This window comes from Stigmatopora argus, chromosome 19 (genome assembly GCF_051989625.1).
Source record: "Stigmatopora argus isolate UIUO_Sarg chromosome 19, RoL_Sarg_1.0, whole genome shotgun sequence".
Classification (NCBI taxonomy): domain Eukaryota; kingdom Metazoa; phylum Chordata; class Actinopteri; order Syngnathiformes; family Syngnathidae; genus Stigmatopora; species Stigmatopora argus.
In genome coordinates, this window is record NC_135405.1 from 6,845,101 (window position 1) to 6,868,696 (window position 23,596).

A 23,596-nucleotide genomic window follows, 5' to 3' on the forward strand; every position below is an offset into this window, starting at 1 on the left:
TTTCCCAGTTTCAGTTAAATATGGCTGCCGGTTGTTTCACTAGTGTTACGATCAGAAAATACCTCCTGGTGTCAGGTACGTGTCACAATCAAACATAATATTCTACTACTTCAAATTCACACCGTCCCATTGTGCTTGGCTCACTGTTTCATAGCCCCAAGGTGAACATTCACCCAGATCAGAGCAGCAGTAATTAAAAATGTCGCAAGGTGGTGCTATAATTGCTAAATTCCCAAATGCACTTATATTTCTGCAGTATTAATTGCTTTGATTTGACGATATCGCCCATAAAAAGTGTTTATCATACGAACAGCAAACACAATACACAGTTAAAATTATATTTTTTACTTTGTCATTCCCATGTATCCAATTGGTATTTCATAGAAACATAGTTCATGAAGTAAAAGTAAAGTAAAAATAACAAGCCACAATATTATGTATTGAACAAGTAAAGGAAGACTAAAGCAAACCTTGCAGATTATTTTCAACCAGGGTCTAAATAAAAAAAATATCTGCTGTGATTGCACCACTAATTACTTGAAATTGAATGTTTTCAGTATTACTGTAATTTTCTTTCATTGTAAATGAACAAATAAGTAAGCATATGCATAATGTAATGAAATGTTACCTTATTCAACCACCTTTTTGTGTCATTAGGTAACTTCTTATTTTCCTCCCAAAATGCAAAAAAACTGGAAAATATGAACTAAACTGGCCGAAATAAAGACTTACACTAGGGACAGTTAAATGTATAAACACTCAAAAGTTACATTCATAAGACTCTAATATGATACAAAAGAACATGATTAAGCGATACAAAAACAAAAGAGTTCACCTGTGATATATGGGTCTAAATTCCTTCTTTTTTTAATAGGTTATGCAAGACGCTGCATTTCTGTGTCCTCTTTGCTGGCAGGTAACTATGAGCTTGATGGTCTGACAAGGACGAGCTTTTTTTACTCTTGGCTTTTCTTGGCTCCCTCCTACTTGTAAAACGTTGTTATTGTGCAAGGACATTTTTCAGAACATTTGTAATCCTCACATCTTCATGTAATGCAAGACCGGCCAGCATGTGTCTGAGATTTCTCATTTCTATTTTTTTTCTAACAATCAAGCTCGAACACACGTCAGCTACGAGCTCAAGGACGATGTTGCAGTTATTCGACTTAATGATCCAGCTTCCAAGGTGAATGTTTCTGACCGTGGGCCACCACAAACTTTATCTGACATTGACATGATTATTTGTGCGTTTGTGCAGGTGAACACGCTTTCTGTGCAGATGCAGTCTGAGCTTAAAGAAGTGATGAGGGAGATCTGGTCAAATGGAGATGTGAAAAGTGCCGTTCTTATATCCAGCAAGCCTGGTTGCTTCATTGCCGGGGCAGATATTAAGTAAGCATTTTGACAGTTTTTCAACCTGTTAGAGGAAATAGGAAAATGTGATTCAAAGCTAACAAAATTGTTTGCAATCGTAGATTCTTTGCAGTCAAAAACTATTGTCTTTAGAAAATAGGGGAATTAGAAATGTGTTATAACTGTGTATAAGTGTTATAACTGGTTACTATTTAAGGAGCACACTGCTCCAACAAGCATTGGTCTTTACAGAGTCCACTGTGGATCTTTAATTTTTGTTTCCTCAGTATGATCCAGGCCTGTAAGAGCATCGATGAGGTTACCCGTCTGTCTGAGGAAGGACAGAAGATGTTTGAAAAGATTGAGAAGTCTCCCATTCCTATTGTTGCTGCCATCAACGGTTCATGTTTGGGAGGAGGCCTTGAGGTGTGTAAGAGTGTGTTTGCCCCAAAACAAGTAATGTTGAATTGGAAATATCTGATTCAGGTAAACTGTTCAATTTGTGTTTTCCTGTAGTTTGCCATATCTTGCCAGTATCGAATTGCCACTAAAAGTAAGAAGACAATATTGGGCACACCAGAGGTCATGCTTGGACTGCTTCCTGGAGCAGGTGGTACACAAAGATTGCCCCAAATGGTAACTAATCTACACACTCCTGCTCATCATCCTATAGAGGTCTTTCATGTGGTGTATTTTTTGCCAAAAAGACTCCTTCTTACGACTCCATTAAAGACTTATAGGCATCAGGGCTATTGTACACTTTTAAGAGTTTGGTGGGTGTAAATACTATTGCCATTTACAAGTCATTTATATAGCTAGGTCTTCCAAATTTGGCTCTTTGGAAGCCAGCAAAATGTCTTTCGAACACGTTCCCAGCAACAAGTACGTTGAATCTGCTTGATCTTGGAAAGAAAACACAACCGATACATATCTCGTTAAGCCGTCACTATTGTCCAATGACATGCTATCCTATTTACATTCAACACAGTGTGTTAGATGGCCAAATTGGTGGAAGGTTCTGGGTAGAATTGTGTCATGTGACATTTGTGACTTCAGTGAATCATCACTTTAGGCTCATTCCAATAGTGGCTGCTGTATTACCAAAGGGTATATTTTACAGTCATCCCTGCCACAAAGCTGCATAGTTTAATATTAGTTGACAATAAACAAAAAAAATGTATGTCTGTGTGTTCATGTAGGTGGGTCTTCCTGGAGCGTTTGACATGATGCTGACAGGCAGAAACATCCGTGCTGATAAAGCTAAGAAAATGGGCCTAGTTGACCAGCTTGTGGACCCTCTGGGTATGTGATCTACATGATAATGTTTAACAGTTTAATATATTATTAGAGTCTACATCATCCTTTACAGCTTTCATTCATGCATTTTCCTTATGGTTTATTCTCACAAGGGTCGCGGGGGAGCTGGAGCCGATCGCAGCCAAATGTAGGGAGTAGGCAGGGGACTCCCTGAATTAGTTGCCAGCCAATCGCAGCGCACAATGAGACGAAGAAATATCACACTCCCTCCTAGGGACAATTAAGAGTGCTTAACCAGCCTACCATGGATGTTTTTGGGATGTGCGAGGAAATGGTTGAAAATCCAGTTTTGAATTAATGTAAAATCTCTGACTGAGTGTACTCAATCCCTTCAGGTCCTGGTTTGAAGCCAGCAGAGGAGAGAACAATTGACTACTTGGAAGAAGTGGCAGTAAACGTTGCTAAAGGCATTGCTAATAAAAAAGTATCCCTCTCAAAAGAGAAAAGTGTCATGCAAAGTAAGCAAAGTCCTGCTCTCCCAAATCTCATTCGAATACGTGGCCTTCTTCACAACATACAGCTAACATTCAGTTTCAATATTTTGAGAGAAATCTCACTTCAAGTAAGATTAACTTTGCACATGTGTAGTGCTACAGGAAAGACTGATGGCTTTTGGCCCAGTGAAGAAAAAGATCTACAAGACTGTCAGTGAGAAAGTTCACAATCAAACCAAAGGACTCTACCCTGCTCCTGTCAAAATCATTGAGGTAGTCAATTTGGAATGTGGCAATCATTAATAAATTCAAGCAACAAGATTTATTGACCGTGTATATGCTCATGTGTGTGCATGTGCGTCTACAAACGAGCAGACGATCAAGACCGGAGTGGAACTTGGAAGAGAAGCGGGTTATCTGACTGAAGCTGAGGTATGTTTGTTGTCTTTATTCGTGTACACAGTTTGCATGATAAGAATATTCATATGACGGGATATAATAAGAATGAATGAAAAAGTAAAATGCTACAGTAGGGAGAAGGTAAAGTTACTGTTGAAACAAATCCAAAGGGATGAATTGTAGGAGAGGAATTTATTGTGCCATGGGACATCCTTTAGTAGTCTAGGCCTATAACAGTCAGTCCTAAATATAAATTTATCAAATAGGAAAGGCCTCTGAAATATAAAAGCAGTGTCTATCTACCTGGGGGGAGAGAATCAAGATGTTTCAACTGGAGAGGAGTCTAGTTTTTAAAAGTTTGACCATAAAGAACTCAAGAAGCTCTTTACAATCTAATATAAACTACTATTGTCTACATTTGTCTCTTACACAGAATTTTGGTAAACTCGCTTTGACACCAGAATCCAAAGCCTTGATTGGCCTCTATCATGGTCAAGTGACTTGTAAGAAGAACCGAGTTGGCGCCCCCAAAAAGGAAGTCAAGTAAGAGGCTTGCATCCCTTCATTTTCCCAACCGCTTATTCTGACAAGGGTCACAGGGGGTGCTGGAGCCTATCCCAGCCAACTACAGGCATCAGGCTGGGAACACCTTCAATCGGTGGCCAGCCAATCGCAGAAAGCCATGCAGCAATACACTCTTTTTGTAAACCTTTACCCTATTTGTTGAATATTGTGCCTCATTTTGATTCATAAAAAGAGCACCTTAGATCATCTTGGTGTATGAAATAGTGTCCTTTTAATGCAAAGTCCCTTTGACATTTTCCCAATGCCTTCTCCCAGGAATCTGGTAATCCTGGGTGCCGGACTAATGGGGGCAGGTATTGCTCAAGTATCAATAGACAAGGGAATTAAAACAATACTGAAGGACACTACAGTTGAAGGCATCAGCAGAGGAGGAGAACAGGTCTACAACAGGTAATATTTTCACTCATTTGACAATTTCCATCTAATCTGTATGCAGCAAAGGACACAAAGGTGGCAATTCATGCTATTATGATTTTATCGACAGTCTGAACACGAAGGTGAAGAAGAAAGCACTGTCCTCCTTTGAGCGCGATGCAACGCTCTCCAACCTCTCAACCCAGCTCGACTTAACAGGCCTCTCATCTGCCGACATGGTGATAGAGGCCGTGTTTGAGGATATCACTGTTAAACACAAAGTCCTCGAGGAAATGGAAGCAGTAAGTAACCAATGATCACTTGAATTCAATGTATTGAATTTCTGCTATTCAGATTTTGTTGTTGTTTTATGTGCGTCTGTCTGTGTAGGTTATTCCTCCTCACTGCGTGTTTGCGTCCAACACTTCAGCACTGCCTATAAAGGATATTGCTGCTGCAAGCAAACGACCTGAAAAGGTAAGAATACTTTTTGAGGGAATGTCTACAATCAAATGTTTTCCATAAGTGGCAATTGAACTTGTTAATGGTATAACAAGGTTGACTACATTTTTGTTTTTGTTCATTTTTGGTGGATAATCTGGCACCACACCCAAACACTGATTTGCACATTTTGCTCCAGACTGCCTTGTTCGTTTTAAGCCTCTTTTCTGCAAATCATGGCTATGGGACAACCCGTACAAAAGATATATAGCAAAGCAGGTTGAGAACATTACTACGCCTGCTGCTTGTTTCGTAGTTGGTACAGCATTTTTTATTATTATTATTCATATACATGCCATAGCAGGTATCCTAGTGCCTTTGGTACAGAATGAAAAACCAACAGTGAATAAATAACTTGAAATTGAATTTGAACTTGTAACTGATTAAACTGAAATTTAAAAAATGTGTGTATGATTAGTGGTTTTTTTTTAGTTCTTAACAAACTTAAAAAAATAACAAAGTCATGAACTCATACAGAACAGGGTGTCTTGAATGTGGGCTCCAAATGTACTTACAAGTATAAGCATATCCATTTTTTCTGCCAAAAATGAAGGTGATAATGTGATTCACAGGTGATTGGTATGCACTACTTCTCACCAGTAGACAAGATGCAGCTGTTGGAGATCATCACCACTGCTAAGACTTCCAAGGACACTCTGGCTTCAGCTGTGAGTGTGGGGCTCAAACAGGGAAAGATCGTCATTGTTGTCGGGGTAAGAACATCTCCTCTCTAAACTGTCCAGTATAATACTTGTGTTTCCATTGTGTGGGTGAGAAGGCCATAGGTGTGAATAATATAAATAACTTTTTACTCCTTATTACTACTGCTCACTTCAAATACTTTAGGATGGTCCTGGTTTTTACACCACTCGCTGCTTGGCTCCCATGCTGGCAGAAGCGGTCAGGGTGCTTCAGGTAAATAAAAAGATTTTACAAATTTGGCAAGCAAAATATATACACAAAAAAGTGCCTTTTTTAAATAATTAAGTTAGGAAGTTATTTCTTCATTTTTCACTGAACAACAATACTTCTCTAGCGTGACCTTTACGTATCCAACACAGGAGGGTGTTAGTCCAAAGAAGCTTGACAACTTGACTACAAGCTTTGGCTTTCCCGTCGGCGCGGCAACGCTGGCAGATGAAGTCGGTATTGATGTGGCAGCTCATGTGGCCGAGGTAATATTGTGCAAGTCGTGGGATTTAATGCAAGTATTAAACACTGCTCTCACGACTGTCCAGACTTGCTGAAACGTGGATGAGAACATTTACAGTGCATTATTGTTTAGGATCTTGGAAAAGCTTTTGGTTCACGGTTTGGAGGTGGAAACGTGGAGGTTCTCAAGACCATGGTGGAAAAAGGCTTCAAAGGTACCATTTTTAAAAAAACGTCTATTTTATGAAAGGTTTGTCGTCATTTGGGTCACCAATGAGGGGGAGTTGATCAAAACCGCTTGTGGGTGAAAAAGGTTTGCTTTACCTTTAACTGGTCATTGAGCACATATCGTTATTCTCACACACACCCAAGGGCAATGTTGTCTGTTGTATTAACCTACCTTCCATTTTTAGGGGGAGTAGCGCATGTGTCCACAGTATTTTTAAATTGAGTCCTTACAGTGAATGATGATCATGTCAATATTTCAGCACCTCCTTCGCAAACAATTAGGAGTTCATTCATTTTTGTTCTTACGAGTCACATTCTTGCTTTATTATTCTCATTTCCATACAAATGTTCTCCTTCTCTGTCCTAGTTACTAATGGGGTACCATTTAGAAAGTGGGTTTTAACATCACTTTGATAATGTGAAAGTGCTTACGATGTATTTATTGTTTTGCGTAGGTCGTAAATCAGGAAAAGGCTGTTTCATCTACGGCAAAGGGAAGAAAGAGAAGAGTGTGAATCCTGAAGCTGAAGCAATTCTTAAGAAATACAAGCTCTCTGCTTCTCCCACGGTGTAAGAGGACATCCTGTGATTTGTACTTGGTCGTAAGTTAGTCTGTTAGCTCTTTTTAAAGGTCTCCTTTTTTCTATTTGTTGCAGATCATCAGACGCTGACATCCAGTACCGGCTTGTGTCTCGTTTTGTGAACGAGGCCCTGTTCTGTCTCCAAGAGGGGGTGCTAACAAATCCAGTAGAGGGAGACATTGGAGCCGTGTTTGGACTTGGCTTTCCTCCCTGCCTGGGTGGTATGTCACATGAATGTACATTCACAGGATTATCTCACAATTAAAAAAATAAAATAAAACAGAATGATGATAACTTTGACCTATATAGAACACCTGTTGGTTGGGGCTATCTTCAAGTGAGCAGTGCCTTTGCACTGTTTAATTCAATGACTTAATAGACTTTATTTCTTCGCCCACATACAGGTCCATTCAGGTTTGTGGATTCGTTCGGCGCTGAACGTCTAGTCACCTATATGAGGCGTTTTGAGGAACAGTATGGAAACCAGTTCACACCATGCCAGCTTTTACTGGATCATGCTGGAGACGCCAGCAAGAAGTTTCACAATTGAACCAGCCATCCATCTTCAGATTTGTTGGTGAGAGTCAATAATTTAATTAGACATGAATAAATATAGAAGAGCATGGCATTCATTAAAAAACAAAAAAACACTTTTTTTGAAAAATTCTGCCTTTAACATGTTTTGGGATGGTGCTCTATTATAATTCATATCTTCTGGTCAGCCTTTAATTATTTCATACTTTGCAATTTATGTGTCATTCAACTGTTTAACATTTTTTACATGTGTACGCTATGAAAAATGAAGGAGAAACTTAAAACTGGGGCAAACATTTATATTTTTAAAAAAAATGGTTCAATACTTCATAACATTGTTTGCTGATGAGATGAAATTCAAATGTAGCCACATAGTACAATCAAGCATGATTTAATTTATTATTTATGCATGGCTAAATCAAGCATTTCAATGTGATCTGAGGTACATTTTAGAAACTATATTGAGGCAGTCAAGTTTTACATGACTATAAACAGAACAGTATGTGTTATCCAAAAGGGAACGTTAAAAGAAAATGTCACCCATGACAGAACATTGCAAATGTAATTATCTACTGATTTCAGATGGCTTCTAATTAGCTTTAAAAAAAATAGCTTTCAGCAGACAGTTATTGGCCACAAAAAAGTTACTTTTGAGGGTTCAGTTTTTGTGAAAAATCCTGAAAATTACTTCTGGCCACTTAAAGGGCATCATAATACTCCTCTGTGAGCAATATAATTCAACATTTAACATTTTGAACAGCCAAGTATTTTTATGCGTAAAGTATTTCAATCTGGCGTCGATACCGGTTTTGTATTTTGGACATCATCATTGAACATATTTGACTGAAGCTGTGTAAAAGACACAAGATAATATTTATACAATGGCATTACATTTGTTAGTAGACCACTTCCAGCCAAGGTTTCAGACAGAAACAAAGTCTAGTTGTGACAGGCAATGTCAGTTGTGGAGAGCAGTTTCATTCAACTTGGTCACAGTGGAAGGCACATTTAGGATGGCTAAGAAGGCACATTCTTGTGCAGCTTTTACCAAGTAGTCCAATTTGGCTCAGGTTGTTATGTAGTGTACAGTGTCTACACTGGTATTGCAAAACAGTATCAACTCATTCACTGCCAGCCACTTTCAAAATAGCAACATAATGTTTTCAAAAAGCTTTTTCAGCATGTTGACTATTTCTTTTCAACATCCACCAAATATTGAATTGTATAACTGGAGAAAAAATAATTTTGTGAAAGAAAACATGGAGAATGAATGAATGTCAGTCACGAACAGGGTTACCAGAATGGTAAATCAGTTTTCAGCCCAATCACACCATAAAACCCACACAGTTCTATAAAAAAAAAATTGAACCTCTTGTTTAAGATAAGATGTTTCCCTTACACAATCCTATGTATATTTTTAAATTGATAGAATCATTCCTATTTTGCCAGTAAGCTTCATGGGAGCTGTAGTTACATGTTATTCAATTGAAATCACTGCCAAAGTACAACTTTGATAACATTTTCCAGAGCTGATTTGGAAGCATTTCTATTGCAATTGATATCAAAAGCACAAGCAAATCCACCAGTCACGAAATGATTGTGAACACACCATAATATGCAAACCAATAATAGTGAACGGAAACCAGTAAGAGTGCACCTAATACACTGAAATGTGATGTCATTTTTGTAATTAGTTTGCTCCATTTGACTGTGTCCCCATAAATCATAAATTATATGCAGTTCATTGTTTACACATCGTGAAGCACTAAAATGGCAGTTCTTTAGTCTCAATACCAATACGTGTAGACAAGTTTAATTTTTTAAACTAATCAAAACAGTTCCTTCTGAAACGGCTAAGTCCTTTTAAAGGTAGCCTAAATTTTGTCAAGGCGCCCAATGCGCATCTCTCCCTCTCCATTCTTTGACAATAGTCCAACATTGAGGTAACCCGCCCAATCTGGCAACACTGGTCAAGGGGTCATATTTTCTAGTGGCTCCTTATCAAGCAACCGTTGTCCTCAGTATGGCATCCAAAATATCTGTTGTTTTTTCATGCATTATTTTTTGGGCCATACCATGTAAACATTTTTTTGCATGCCTGAAATTAAAAGTGGAGCAGAATCACGTATAGAATTAAGTATACTTGTCAATGGCAGTGAATGAGTTAATAACACCAGAATGATAGATACTAATATACCTGCTTCTATTGGAGTGAAATCAATTCTGTGGATCTGTAGACAGAGAATAGTGTGTGTATGTGTTAGATTTTAGGCCTCCATCCTTGTATAAACTGTGAGATCTTGGTGACGTGTAGTCGGCTCAGGTGAAAGTCATGTGACAGGATGTCCTCTGTCAACTGAACCAAAAGGCTACCATCAATGCGTTCCCTCTGGAATATGGACACAGCGGCCTCTGACAGGCCAATGAAACGCAGGCAGGCAGACACCTCCTCCAATGACAGTGCAGACAAGTCAGAGGGGGGACGCCATGTCGGGTCGGTTGGTGAGGCCGAGCCTTCAGTTATCCCGCCTCCCTCTGCCCCTCTAGAGGATTCCGGATCGTCCCCGAGCTCAGGTGATGGGCAAGGGGACTGACGGTTGAAAGGGTTCAAAGCACCAAAGGGTGCAAAGCGACTTTGTGGAGGTGGCGGTCTCAGCCGTGGGCCAGTGGTGAAGGAGTCCACCCATGGCTCGACCCAGGTGGCTTGTGCTGTCTGGGGATTGGCTGTCGTTTCCGTGGGGATACTTGAGAGAGACTCGGGATTGGGGCCGGGACAGTCACCCCAGGAGCATGGGTAACAGTAGAGGGAAGCGTCTGGAGAGAGCGAGCAGCTATGACACACAAAAAGCCATCCATTAGAAATAAATTAAATTTAACATGAACCTTAAACTCTACATTATTTCTGATAGATTTTATCATGAAGTGTACATTGGATCCAGAAGGGAACCTGGATCTTTTGTATGATAATACTGATATAGAGTTAAAAGATTTTCAGTAATTACAAGAAAAAATGACAACCTCTCCTGCAGTCCTGAGGAGTAGAAGGAAAGATTGGGTCTCGGGCAGATGGCAGCCTTGGCAAAGCGAGGGGGCACAGGAGGGCTGGGGGCTGGACTTGAGATGGAGCCCAATTTAGAGCCACGAGGAGGGACTGGAGGAGCAATCAAGTAGCGGCATTCTTCTCTGACCTGTAGAGTCAAGAAGCATAAGCATACAAAAATTGTGAACCACAATAGCAGCAGCTGAGTATGTGTGTAAGTGTGTGTGTGTGTTTGAGTGTGTGTGTGTGTGTGTTTGTGTGTCTGTGTTTGTGTGTGTGTGTGTGTGTGTGTGTGTGTGTGTGTGTGTGTTTGTGTGTGTGTGTGTGTGTGCACGTGGGCAGGTTTTGGTAACTATAACTCTCTCCTCGTTGCTTAATGTCAAACATGGGTGACCTTTAGACTCCAGAAAAACTCCTTAACTATGCTATTTCCACACAGATGCATGAATACACACAAGCCCACTCAGACACAACAGTTTTAAGATGATCAGTAGATGGAGAAAGTGTCTCAAAATGTTGGACCGCAGGTGTACACAACTTAATTTTGGTAAACTAAATGTCAGGAATGAGGAACCATGCGTGAGGCACGTTATGAATCAAATTACGATGTAAGTTTCCACACACCAATTCATTTTTGCTGATAGGCAACATAATTAAAAGTGTACAAGTCAAATGTAGAAAAACAAGCCTTGGAACAGCACATTCATTTTCTGAGCTGCTTATCCCCACAAGGGTCGCAGGGGGTCACGCTCACACTCATATGTAGGGATAATTTAGAGCAGTGGTGCTCACACTTTTTTGATCCAAGAGCTACTTTTCAATGAGACAAACTCCCGCGATCTACTTTGTTGTTAGGGTTAGAATTCAGGGGTTGGCAAAGCTATGGGTGGATTTAGCTTTTTGTTCCACAGACACTTTAACCAATGGGGGTTGTGCTGAAACCAGAAGCACCTGACTTCAACCCACTTATTGCACTTCTAACATACCATATTTGTAGAAAGGTATCACACATAACTTACTGAAGGGGTGTTCAAAGTTTTTTTTGCTCCAAGATGTACTTTTCAAGGAGTTAACTTTCCACGACCTATCTTTTTTACAGTCCACTGACAAACCTCAGCAATTATGTCATGATATACCTCGCATTAGACTCTATCAACATGTATGGAAGCGGCAGGTAACATGGGTGAAAATCCACTCTCAATTCATACTAAAGCTTACTGCGAACATGCCAAATTCATAAGAGCCTAGCTAAGGAAATGGACAAAGGGGAGGGATCAAAATGTTATTGTCGTGCGAGCTACAAATAGTACCTTGGCGATCTACCAGTGGATCGCAATCTACATAATGGGCACCCCTGATTTAGAGTGTTCAACCAGCCTATCCTGCATGTTTTTGGAATGTGGAGAAAACCAGAGTACCCAGAAAAAATGCACGCAAACCCATGGAGAACATGCAAACTCTACACAGGAAGACCGACCTAGGACCGAACTTAGGACCCCAGAACTGTGAGCCCTGTAACAGCACATGCAAAATGAATTTAAAAAGTCAGCAGTTTGTTGCTTTTACAGAACCCAATTGAGGCAGGCAGCACAGTGGAAGAGTGGTTACCACATCCTTCTCATAGTTCTGAGATTGAGGTTTCAATGCCTGTTGGATTCCAGCTATCCTATGCAGCGTTTGTATGTTCTCCCCGTTCCAGTGTGGGTTTTCTCCAGGTACTCAGGGAGAACAGTGATTTTAATGCAAATATTTCTTGCTTTTTTGCCCTCTCAAATATTTGGACAGTTTATTATATAATGCAATTAAAACACATTTGTGAATGCTTTTATAGATAGGTATATCTCATCTCATCTCGTTTACTGAACCGCTTTATCCTCATTAGTGTCACGGATGGTGCTGGAGCCAATCCCAGCTGTCTCCGGGCCAGAGGCGGGGGACACCCTGAAACGGTGGCCAGCCAATGGCAGGGCACAAGGAGACGGACCACCATGCACACTCACCCATACCTAGGGGAAATTTAGAGTGTCCAATCAGCCTACCATGCATGTCTTTGGAATGTGGGAGGAAACCGGAGTACCCGGAGGAAACCCACGCAGGCCTGGGGAGAACATGCAAACTCCACACAGATGGACATGACCTGGATTTGAACCCAGGACCCCAGAGCTGCGAGGCCAACGCACTAACCACTTGCTGCACTGGGCTGCATGTGCTTATTAATGTATTTTAAATTTGTAGTGGGGTAGAAATATTTTGAAAATATATCACTGCTGATGGAATGTCCAGAGCATCCCCAGTGATAAACGGATAATTCATGAGTGCCATCCTCACTCTTTGGAAGCCGATGTTGCCTTAAACAGGATTTGTGGGGGAAGACTCACAGCATCAGATTTTGGTGGCACGGGCGGCGGACCAGCCAAAGTTGTCACCATGGTACCCAGGGAACCATCCATTGAGGAAGAAGAATGGAAGGAAATGAGGTTTGGCTCCTTCCCTAGGCCATCTGTGTTTTGATTGGTCCAAAGTTCCTCATAAGGTATCTCCTCAGTGGTCCTCATTTCAGCCTCTGTCCATTCAGGAGTAACGTACTCCCTCTCCTCATCTGGTCCCTCCCCTAACTGAACCCCAAGGGAGTCCCTGCAGCGTTGCGATATGCTTTCTGAGACCCCGCCCCCATAACTGCACATGGACAGCTGCTGCAGGGCCGGCGCCAAGGAGTCCTGCGTTGTCTTATAACTACGCGAGTGTCGTGGGCTCACACACTCCTCTGTCATACACTCCAACTCTGGGCGGGTTTCCCTCACAGCTCGAGAGTAGGCGTCCGGGTCAAAGGAGTATCGCAAAAGCAGGCTTTCCAGAGCTGCCGTGTGCACGGAGGCGTCGGCCACGTTGAACCGGGGCATGCAACGTAGCAGGAGGAAGTGGGAGGGCGACACTTCCTGTCTGCGAAGCACCATGCAGAGTACCACCGTCTTGCTGACAATGTTGAGCAGCTTGAAGCGGTGGCCTTCTCGTACCGCGTGGCGGTCATAAGGGTTTCTTGGCGGGCGGGATGGTACCGATACGTTGACGGGGAGGCGGACCCTTTCGATGATGCTCCGCACCGTATGCTCCCCACCCAGCATACCTTGCTCCAGTGGCGAGCGTGTGCAAAAGCGTCCACGGCAGGCAAAGGGCAAGCTGACGCTCTGATTGGTGCGATGGTTCATACACACTAGGCAGGGAGTTTTACCTGTACACAATAAAAAGACAGTTTTGATCGATTTTAATTCGATTATGCTTACAAAAACGGATACATGGATCCAGATTGAATGATTGCAACCCCCCAAATTATATAAGGTTTTAAAAGAAGGCCTTTTTCTTTTTTCATTGGCTTCTTCACGTTTCTGTTCCCAAACTAATTCAAAACATCCATAAGAACAACAACATTGAGTGAGTCATAATATTTTTAAAGGTTTAACTGCGACATTACTTTCACCTGTACATATTTTATAGATTCATATTTAAAGTGGGCATGAGTAGATGTGAATTCGGGATGTCCACAATGCCAATATATTGGCATGCACTTTGCGCAGGAAATTTATATGATAAGGGTATAGTATATATTATGATTAAAGTACACCTTTTATACCATTAGCATTTGTAAACATTGAGACAGTCACCTGTTCTTAATTTAGTTGGTACAATTTATTAGCAACATACACCATGATTGACAAAACAAACCTACTTCGGGGAGTCTTTCCCAGGCGTTTTAAGAGTGCACTCAGCCCTGTTTTTTCCTTTGTAGGCGTGGCACATAGAATCTCAGCCTTCCCCATGAGTGAAAGCTCATCTCCAGCCTGCAGAGTGAAGCTGTATGGCTCACTGTCATCACTGAACTCTCCTGAGACCACCTGCACAATTAGATTAGAACTTTATTTCATCCTTTATTCGGGAAATTTCCCTGGTTGCAGTAGCAATACAGACACAGAAGACATTGTAGACCTAGATCAAAATTGCATGCACAACATATGTATGTGAAACACGCAGGTGGACTTTATTCTTACCACCAATGTGGTATGTAGACTTGCTACTTCTTTTATTGGCCGGACCTTTACAGTTTAATGGGCTTGAGCCAATAATAATTGGTCTTTGTAGAAATAATAATGGCCTTGGTGGGAGGTTGTAAGTTCTTGTTTACATTGTTCTCCCTCAGACTAAAATTGCTAAACCGTTTTTATTTGTGGATTGATCAGAATGAAAATCAGTAGGGATAATCTAGGGACATGTATTTATTATTTATTTCATTAAAATATGAGATCACAAAGTTATTTCCCACTCATTTGGGGTCGTATTTGAGAAAAAGCTATGACATGGACAGGCTAATTTCAGGGCAGAAAAACAACCACTTTCAGATGCACACTATTCAGCAATTTAGAGTCGACAATGTAGTTAATGTCCATGTCTGTGGAATGCATGAGGAAGCCAGAGTGCTTGGTGAAAAAAAATTAAAACATTGGGAGAATATGTAAACTCTCCATACTTGATCGAGTGAATTTGTCAAATGCCCATAAAACTAATGCATGAAAGTTACTCTATAACAAAGTTTCAGGCACACGCTGTGGTTAGTTAGGGTTTTTTGCTGATCCAGTTTAGCAATTATCACCTTGGCAGGGTTCTGCGCTCTCCTGAATGACCTTCTAGTTAAGCCTAACCTTCTACAGCTCTGTGACTGTGCATGCGTACCAAATGTTGGCCAGTGTAAGCCAACATAATGTCGACAATCCAGTAAAAAATCTGCACATTCCTAGGGAGAAGCAACGGGCCACGAACCTTGACACTGAAAGTGATTGTTTCCATGACAAATACTCGGTCGGGGAACACTCCAGCAACCTCCTCCACACTTGAAAAATACTGGATGGGATCCCTGATGTCTCTGTCTTCATCCAACAATTTGAATTTCCCTGTGGAGGCAACAAGAACAAGGGTCAAAGGGCAGTTAAGGCCATTTCCCAGCAGCTATTATTGACCTATAAGATCGAGGAGATACACGGTGCAGAACGTAGATTACAAAAGAAAGCAAGAGGTGTTGAGTGTCCCTTTTGTCTGCCAACATTCTTCTTACAACAACACATCTGCAGCGCACACAGTTTTGGATGACGGGAGTATAAAGACACCTCAGTGACCTTTGACCTGGCACCAGCTCTCGAGCCAATCAACAGTCGACAGGGGTCGTCATGGAAACCGGTAAGGGACCTCCATTCTCACGCAGAGCAGACACACATCACCATGGAGACACTTACACACTCTCACACACAACCCTCTGCCTTTCTTTCACTTCCTCGTCCCCTCCATCTGTAAATCTGCCCCAATCAGTGATGGCGAGCAGGGAACGTTGCAGACTAGTAACACTAATTTTGTTTTGATTAGATTGGTGCTGTTTTCGACTTTGATCAATTCAAATGCCTTTAACATTAATTTGAATGCTGCTTAGACATTGCACTTAATCCTGATAACCCCCAAAAGGCATGTGTGAAAGATGATATGTTTTTATGTTTCAGAGGCATAGCAGAATACTAAATTTCAACATCTTGCCTGGAAGTTTTTTTTCTCCCTTTTTTTCTGCATTCACCCCCACAATTCCCAACCAACGATCAAGCCAAACAGCTCCCAGGCTGAGACAAGACAGAACAATACCATGAAGTAGTACTTCAAAACAACCATTTCCTGGGTGGAAAATGAAGGATTGCTCCTGGATTTGAAATGTATTCATTCATTTTACGTACATCTTATACTCATGGGGGTGCTGGCGCCTATCCCAGCAAACGATATGCAACAGGCGGGGATATCCTGAATTTGTTCCCAGGCAATCAGAAGGCATACTGAGATGAACAAGTTTTTGGGGAGCACACTTACAGTCCATGCATTACATCATCTTTGTGTGCAAAGCATATCATTGCTGACATCTTTTTATCCATCTTTTCAATCGCAACGAGCATTTGAGGCCAGGAATGGATGAGACTTCACTCACTTTCAGGGACCAATTCATAGTATTGAATCATTCAGCTTTTCTGTTCTCTACACCTCATTCATCATTTGAGAAGAAGGGAAGAAATAGAGAGAGAGTGATGGAATATCCTGTTGTGTATCCTCAGGGGACAACCTATATTGCACTTCTCCAAAGCATATTTGGACTTCCTGTATGAAGTCATCACACAGACATGAGCTCATCACTGCCAGTGATTATATATGTGTGTATGTGTATATATATCTCTATTTACATATATATATATATATGTATATGTATATATATACATATATACATATATATTCATATATATATATATACATATACATATATATTCATATATATATGTATATATACATATATATACATACATATATATACATATATATATTCTCATTTTCTGAACCGCTTTATCCTCACTAAGGTCGCGGGGGGTGCTGGAGCCTATCCCAGCTGACTTCAGGTCAGATGCAGGGGACACCCACAATTAGTGAGCAGCCAATCGCAGGGCACAAGGAAACAAACAACCATTCACACTCATACCTAGGGGCAATTTAGAGTGTCCAATCAGCCTACCATGCATGTCTTTGGAATGTGAGAGGAAACCAGAGTACCCAGAGAAAACCCACGTAGGCCCGGGGAGAACATGCAAACTCCACACAAGTGGACCGACCTGCATTTGAACCCAGGTCCCCCACTGTATATATATACATACACACACATATACACACACTAAAATATTATACTACAGTTATTTATAACTATATGTACATAAGGTGCATTTTCCTTTAAATCATTCCACATTATGTAAAAATAATACATTTAGGGGTGTAGCCATGCTTAGCAGACAGCAAAACTCAAAATATAACAGTGAAAGTTCATTGAGTACTCTATGTGAGGCTTGATTCTAAATGTGCTTTTAGTCTTTCTTTACTTGACCCTAAATGTCCGTCCATTCCTCCAAAAAGGAGCCAGTGAGGCGATGTTAGGTGACATCAGCGCTCCATCAGTAGAGGAAGCAGTGAAGAGGAGGCATAAAGCTCCAGTTACACTGTGAATAATACAACTTGTTGGAAGAATGGGATTGCAGGGATGAGCTTTAGTGAGGTCATACCAAATTGATGCATACAGCGTTTCAGTCAATGAAATGAAGTGAAAAAAACTATCAGTGCAGGTTTTGTGAGACTGTCTGGAACATACTTAGAAAAATGCATCTTGCATTCATTTCTTAGATACTTTTTGTCTTTTGTTTCTGAACATTATTCAATGACGACCAGCCCTGTTCTTAAAGTGTGGTTAGTTCACAACAGACAATATTTTGAGGTAAGTTCCATACACAATGGAGCATGCAGTACTCTCCACGAGCGGACACAAGGGAAATTTTTGACTTTTGGCCTAATGTGGAGAGGTATACATAGTAGTTTTCAAATAACTTAACATACATGTATCTGAAATGTGGATGGTAGCAAATTTTATGTATATGCATGTTTACTGTATCCTGTCACCTTGGTATTGCAGAGGGATGTCAATCTTGGGCCCGATGACGTAGTGTCCTTCTTCTAAGCTGTGAGCCGTCACTGTGGTCCACTGACGACAAGAGTGGAGCAGAACCACATCCTCCTCGGACAGACCCTCAACACATTCCCCTAAAAAACACGCCCATGCCCATACATTAATCACACTTAAAAAAACAAACAAAAAAAACAAGCCGATGTTTAATTGGTTCTTAACCCAATTCTACATAATACCCTTTCATTTACAGTGCTAAATTGAATACAAGAGTCACTGATGGCGCAGTAATTCATTCATCTGACTTTTGTGCAGGCAGCGTGTGACTGTGATTGCTTTATGACTGCGACATAGAGTAAAAGTTTCGAAAATATAAAGACAATGTGATCATGATAAATAAATCATGCAGATAGCAATTTATTTTATCATTTTCTGAACTGCTTATCCTCACAAGGGTCGCAGGGTGTGCTGGAGCCTATCACAGCTGATGTTGGACACCAGGCAGAGGAACACGCTGAATTGGTGACCAGCCAATCACAGGGCATGAGGAGACGGACAACCATTCACGCTCACACTCATACCTAGGTCAATTTAAAGTGCTCATTGAACACAGCATGTTTTTAGAATGTGGGAGGAAACCGGAGTACCCGGAGAAAACCCACGCAAGCTCAGGGAGAAAATGTAAACTCAGGATGAACCTGGCATCGAACCCAGAACCCCAGAACTGTGAGGCCGAAGCGCTAACCACTCATCTTATGGACCGCCCACGTAGAAGGTAGTGTGGGAAAACTGCTAATCAGAAGACACTTTTAATTTAAATTAGTCAAGTTTAATTTAAAGTTTCGATTTAGTTAGCACGAATGTATTCTCTAGCAATCCTGAATTTATTAGTATTAATGCAAACAAGTGGTCAGTTAGTGTTTTTTTATTACCATTTTTAATGACCTTAACAACAATTTCAAATGAACTATGATCACCCGGTTTGCCCACTTAATCTCTTCACAGCCCTTACATCTTTTACTTCAACTATTAAACATTATTACTACTGTCACTCAGTACTGCTCCTCATGATGTTATTTTGTCCAGACCCAGGCCAAAAAAAAGTGCCCTTTTAAATTGGATTCAATAAAAAACGGAACAAAAACACCTCAATGTTAATAATTTACAATCATCCATGCGGAGGTATATCCGTATACATAGTGCTGCCAAAAAGTGCGGGTGCGCACATCACCCATCGCATGCAAAGTGCGCTTTGAGACTCATGAGTCGCGCGCCTTTCGGGAAGACGCAAAGCCTGAGATTTTCCCCTCGCAGTCCTTAGTATTCAGCGCGCCCACCGACACGATGCATCATTTACATATGAAAGGGCTTGAGCGGCACTTTCGCAGTACAACAGACACTTTGTGGCTTTTCCGGGCAGTTCTGGACCAGAACAACTTGGACAGAACACCAACGCCGCTGGTTCCCAAAGTCAAGCCCCCTGATGTGCAGGCGACACATTCACTTTGGCAATAAGCAATGCACAATAAGAATCAACGAGAAGACTTGCAAATGTTTCCACCCACGAGTGGCTCGTTTAAGATTAACTCTGGGAGGCAAAGGACGATCGTGACATCACAGCAGTTTAAGTGATGTGCCAGACGGAAATGATTTTTTTTTTCATTCTTGACACCTAAATTCACTTAAAGTATTCATAATGATGTTAAACCCGTTACGACATAATAGTACAACAATCAAAACACCACCCCATAAAAACAAAAATGAGTGTTTTATTTTGTCAGTTTACAGGAAACGCCACACTATACATTTTCGCTAACCTGCCGCAATCAAAACACTTAAAACTTAAAATATCACCTGCGTAGATTTTCAAACTTTCAACACCACATGTTTCAATACCACATGTCGACAATTTACCCGATCAACTTTAGAACGTCAATTCGGCGTCCTAATAATCACACATAAATCGGATTTCTTGCACCTGCACGCTAGAGTAAGTCAAAAAATCTCCAAAAGAACGACTAAGATACAAAAAAAAGTCTTATATCTCCAGGAGGGCTTTAAAAAAATACTAATTGGATGTCTCTTACCATGGGCCAGGCGCACCAGGGTGGGCAGACGGAACTTGCCGACCACCGCGTCCAACGGCAGCGCGAGGGGGCTCCAGGAGATCTCCGACACGCTCGCCGACAACTTCTCCATCCTCCCGGGTCATCACTGTGCCGGAGATGAGGAGTAGGCTGAAGATCGCGAAGTGGACTGTATGAACGAAGGTGAGCAGGATGGAGTTGAAAGAAGCGAAATGGCCGTAAAGACTTTCGCCATGTTTGAATGTGGTAGGGAGAAAAAAAGCCGTAGATTGTGAGCAGCTGAGGGAGGGCGCCAAAGACCCTTGCACACCTCCCACTTTACACTCAACTAGCACAGTGCAAACCCCAAATTGAACCCCCTGAATTTCCTACCATTTGTTTCCAAATTTGCATAGGAAACACTAACAAAATGCAGTGATATAACCGGATTTCTTTAGGAATTCAACTCTACTCTAAAATGCACGTTTGCAAAGTAGTAAACTCTCAAAGGAAAATAAAGCTCACAATCTGCGTTTTATTTTGTTCCAATGAATTATTTTTATATGAACTCCAGTTGTATTTAACATGTGTTTTTAGGGCAAGTGACTATTTTGGGAAATTTTAAAAATAACTTGACCCCATAAAAGACCAAGTGTACATGCAGTGGTCATATACATATATACTGCATAAAAACACATCTCATTTTATATTTTACTTTCAGAAGTCAAATTAAACCAAACATTACAAGGTTTAGGTGAGTTAGGATTATCAAAAGTTGTGTTGAATGCCACAATATTGAGAATTTCAAATTTTCCTCAAGGTCAAAAGTTTGCACAAAAGTAGTTACAACAGGGAAAACCAAAGATTTGTACTTTCTATTGTCTTTATTTAAATGTATCGTAGTCTCTACTGTGTATATTGAAAAATCCTGAGTCTGTTAGACGAAAAAATGGCATTTGCTAACCTATAGATCTTAACTTATCGGTCTATAAAAATACCATTCTTTCAAACCTTAATCTATATGTGAATTCTCTTTCAGTATAATTTGATAACAAAACCAATTATTTAGAATTTTGCATGAGTCATTGCAATGCCATTTCCGTTGGTGTTAAATGGGATGAAAAAGGAGACAGCACTTCAAACACTAAGCATTTTTAAATGCACACTTAAACTTCTGCAGAACAGCAATAAACCTTTTAATTGGGTTACAATCAAATAGGGGAGTCAGTGAATCATTTAGTAATCCCTAAGGGTATGTCAGCAAAGGTTCACTCATTAAAACACCCAAAAGATTTGTTGGTTGACATTTTTATTTGTTCCGTATTAACAAGATGTCCAATGTGAATAGGGAAATTTTACAGCTGGAGGGGTTGGTCAGTAGGGTAGGAAACCTAATGAGCAGGCTCTGGAAAAGAAAAAAAAAGAAATAGATTAAAAGGGCACTTCACTATGAAACATTGATTAGCTGTTGTTACAGTGACATCTAGAGGAGAATATATGTACTTTCTAAAACAGCCAAACCAACACAAAATCTATTCATTTAGTGCAGCTATTACTCAGACAATTTTCCAAAATAAACCACAAGAAGAGAGGAAAAAAATGGAAATAATAATATACTTGAATTTGGATACTTACTGTCCTTCACTGCCTTCTTGCCTGAAAGGAACAAATAGAACATAAGTAACATAACAGTAAGATATGTTCCATCATAGTAACTTATTATAGTAAATGGTATATCTGATGAGTGCAACAGATCTTCAGATTGATTTTATTTCAACTGTAGATTTTTTTTCTTTTTTACATACCTCCATAAGACAATTTGTAATAGACGCAAGTCATGATGCCAACTCCAACCCATATCTCTGGATATGCCTTGGTGTAGTAAGGGCCCATCTTGGTCCACCACCTTGAAAACATTGTTCCGGCCATCTGCACAAAAAAAAAAAATCATCATCAGAAACATAATTTTCATCTTCAATGAAATTTGTACCAGTTTTTGGTTTCAATGTCAAGTCATACAAATTAGGAATGTTTTAGCAACGACTAAGATGAGATATTACATGCTGCACAGTAAAAACTAAATGGAAAATGTTTTTGCATACATTTTATATTATAACACAATTTCTGCCATTTATAGGAAGGTATGCATGTGCTTTCATGAAAATCCACAAAGTGTTCATATTGGAAAAATTATTACATTTAAGACCATCAGCTCACGCAGAGTCACTTTGGTTACAATGCAACCGTAGACTAACTGGTTTTGTTTTTATAAATCATTGCTATCATGACTAGCCCAGCTAGCTTTAAGCTAACAGGATAAGCTGAAAGAGTGCACTATTTACTGTAGCACGCATTATATTCTAAAACGTTCATTGCATGAAAAATCAGCTAAGCAAGAGCGCCATGGACGATCATACGACTTAAGATAAAGAGGTTAGTTTACCTTCGAGTTAGTCAGGTAACCGAAAGAAGGTCAAGCTACACCAGACAGCCTACGTCAAAGTCGTGGTAATAGAGCTTCTTCTAAAGTAAAATGCGCAGTTAAGCATTGGATTTGTAACAGTGCGCCCTCCGATGGACTACTAGGGCACTAACACCAAATCTTGTGGGAAGTCGTCCAAAAAATAATGGAAGTTGGAACTTGCTAAGAGGGAGGGAGACCAAGATAATATGTTGTGTTTTTATCATTGTATATCACCGAAAGTGTAGCAGGGGACTGTTATTTACAACACTGTTGTTAATAATGTCAATGGAAACAGTTAGATGATCCACATAGTCAGACTATGACTCATTTGATAGACACCTGCTCCACCCAAAGTATCTGTATGAGAATTTTCAAATGGACGTTTTGTGAAAATCAGAGGGAGCAGTACACATCGTGAGAATTAAAAAAAGCAATCCAAACATTATAACCGTATTGAATTCAGAAATCCAGCAGAGTCTCATCTCACATCATTTTCTGAACCACTTTATCCTCATTAGGGTGCAGGGGGTGCTGGAACCTATCCCAGCTCACTCCGGGCCAGAGGCAGGGGACACCCTGAATCGGTCGCCAGCCAATCGCAGGGCACAATGAGACGGACAACCACGCACACTCACACCCATACCTAGGGGCAATTTAGAGTGTCCAATCAGCCTACCACGCATGTTTTTGGAATGTGGAAGCAAACCAGAGTACCCGGAGGAAACCCAGGCCCGGGGAGAACATGCAAACTCCATACAGGTGGACCGACCTGGATTTGAACCCAGGACCCCAGAGCTGTGAGCCCAACGCACTAACCACTCACTCCACCATCCATCAGTCTGTTCTGAAAATAGGTACATGTGGAAGCCCAAAATTCAGAAATAGAGGAAGAAACTTATATTCATTCGTTCGTTTTCCATATGGTTTATCCAACACAAGAGTCGCGGGGGTGTTGGAGCCTATCCCAATCAAATAATAATTTTCTTCACAGGCAACATGCCAGTTTACATCACTCTATTTATGTCAAGAGCCACAGTTAATGTATTTTAGTATCTATGGCTAGGCAAGAATTTTC

General features: G+C 40.6%; 3 protein-coding genes across 4 annotated transcripts; 1 reads left to right on the forward strand and 2 right to left on the reverse strand.

Moving 5' to 3' along the window:
• Positions 1-7: 7 nt before the first annotated feature.
• On the forward strand, positions 8-14,887 carry hadhaa (hydroxyacyl-CoA dehydrogenase trifunctional multienzyme complex subunit alpha a). Its single transcript, XM_077587382.1, has 22 exons — positions 8-75; positions 875-916; positions 1,116-1,186; positions 1,259-1,392; positions 1,641-1,779; positions 1,870-1,989; positions 2,553-2,655; positions 3,006-3,128; positions 3,259-3,377; positions 3,480-3,536; positions 3,937-4,046; positions 4,344-4,478; positions 4,573-4,744; positions 4,833-4,919; positions 5,516-5,656; positions 5,790-5,858; positions 6,005-6,118; positions 6,229-6,310; positions 6,779-6,893; positions 6,980-7,125; positions 7,309-7,481; positions 14,263-14,887. The coding sequence occupies exons 1-21, from the start codon at positions 21-23 to the stop codon at positions 7,452-7,454; spliced, it is 2,280 nt and encodes a 759-aa protein (XP_077443508.1). The 5' UTR covers positions 8-20; the 3' UTR covers positions 7,455-7,481; positions 14,263-14,887.
• On the reverse strand, positions 9,670-20,354 carry gareml (GRB2 associated, regulator of MAPK1-like). 2 transcript variants are annotated; one of them, XM_077587379.1, is made up of 7 exons: positions 20,079-20,354; positions 17,988-18,128; positions 15,288-15,418; positions 14,203-14,368; positions 12,857-13,707; positions 10,457-10,626; positions 9,670-10,269 (listed from the first exon to the last, which is right to left on the reverse strand). In XM_077587379.1, the coding sequence occupies exons 1-7, from the start codon at positions 20,188-20,190 to the stop codon at positions 9,699-9,701; spliced, it is 2,142 nt and encodes a 713-aa protein (XP_077443505.1). In that variant the 5' UTR covers positions 20,191-20,354; the 3' UTR covers positions 9,670-9,698. The 2 variants fall into 2 exon arrangements, with proteins under 2 accessions (XP_077443505.1, XP_077443506.1); XM_077587380.1 differs by lacking the exons at positions 17,988-18,128; positions 20,079-20,354 and adding an exon at positions 15,485-15,618.
• Positions 20,355-21,349: 995 nt separating this feature from the next.
• atp5mj (ATP synthase membrane subunit j) lies at positions 21,350-22,629 on the reverse strand. The gene is made up of 4 exons (XM_077587492.1): positions 22,501-22,629; positions 21,863-21,986; positions 21,693-21,713; positions 21,350-21,462 (listed from the first exon to the last, which is right to left on the reverse strand). Exons 2-4 carry the CDS (start codon positions 21,984-21,986, stop codon positions 21,449-21,451), a joined length of 159 nt encoding a protein of 52 aa, XP_077443618.1. The 5' UTR covers positions 22,501-22,629; the 3' UTR covers positions 21,350-21,448.
• Between the last annotated feature and the right edge of the window lie 967 nt (positions 22,630-23,596).

Bases quoted from the DNA above. Each gene is read 5' to 3' on its own strand.
- atp5mj (XM_077587492.1), bottom strand. From the start codon at position 21,986: ATGGCCGGAACAATGTTTTCAAGGTGGTGGACCAAGATGGGCCCTTAC. The intron at 21,714-21,862 runs GTATGTAAAAAA...TGTTCCTTTCAG, and splicing joins TTACAAATTGTCTTATGGAG to GCAAGAAGGCAGTGAAGGAC.
- gareml (XM_077587379.1), bottom strand. From the start codon at position 20,190: ATGGAGAAGTTGTCGGCGAGCGTGTCGGAGATCTCCTGGAGCCCCCTC. The intron at 18,129-20,078 runs GTAAGAGACATC...CGTGTTTTTTAG, and splicing joins CCTGGTGCGCCTGGCCCATG to GGGAATGTGTTGAGGGTCTG. The intron at 14,369-15,287 runs GTTCGTGGCCCG...CTAATTGTGCAG, and splicing joins CAATCACTTTCAGTGTCAAG to GTGGTCTCAGGAGAGTTCAG.
- hadhaa (XM_077587382.1), top strand. From the start codon at position 21: ATGGCTGCCGGTTGTTTCACTAGTGTTACGATCAGAAAATACCTCCTG. The intron at 3,537-3,936 runs GTATGTTTGTTG...TCTCTTACACAG, and splicing joins GTTATCTGACTGAAGCTGAG to AATTTTGGTAAACTCGCTTT. The intron at 7,126-7,308 runs GTATGTCACATG...GCCCACATACAG, and splicing joins CTTTCCTCCCTGCCTGGGTG to GTCCATTCAGGTTTGTGGAT.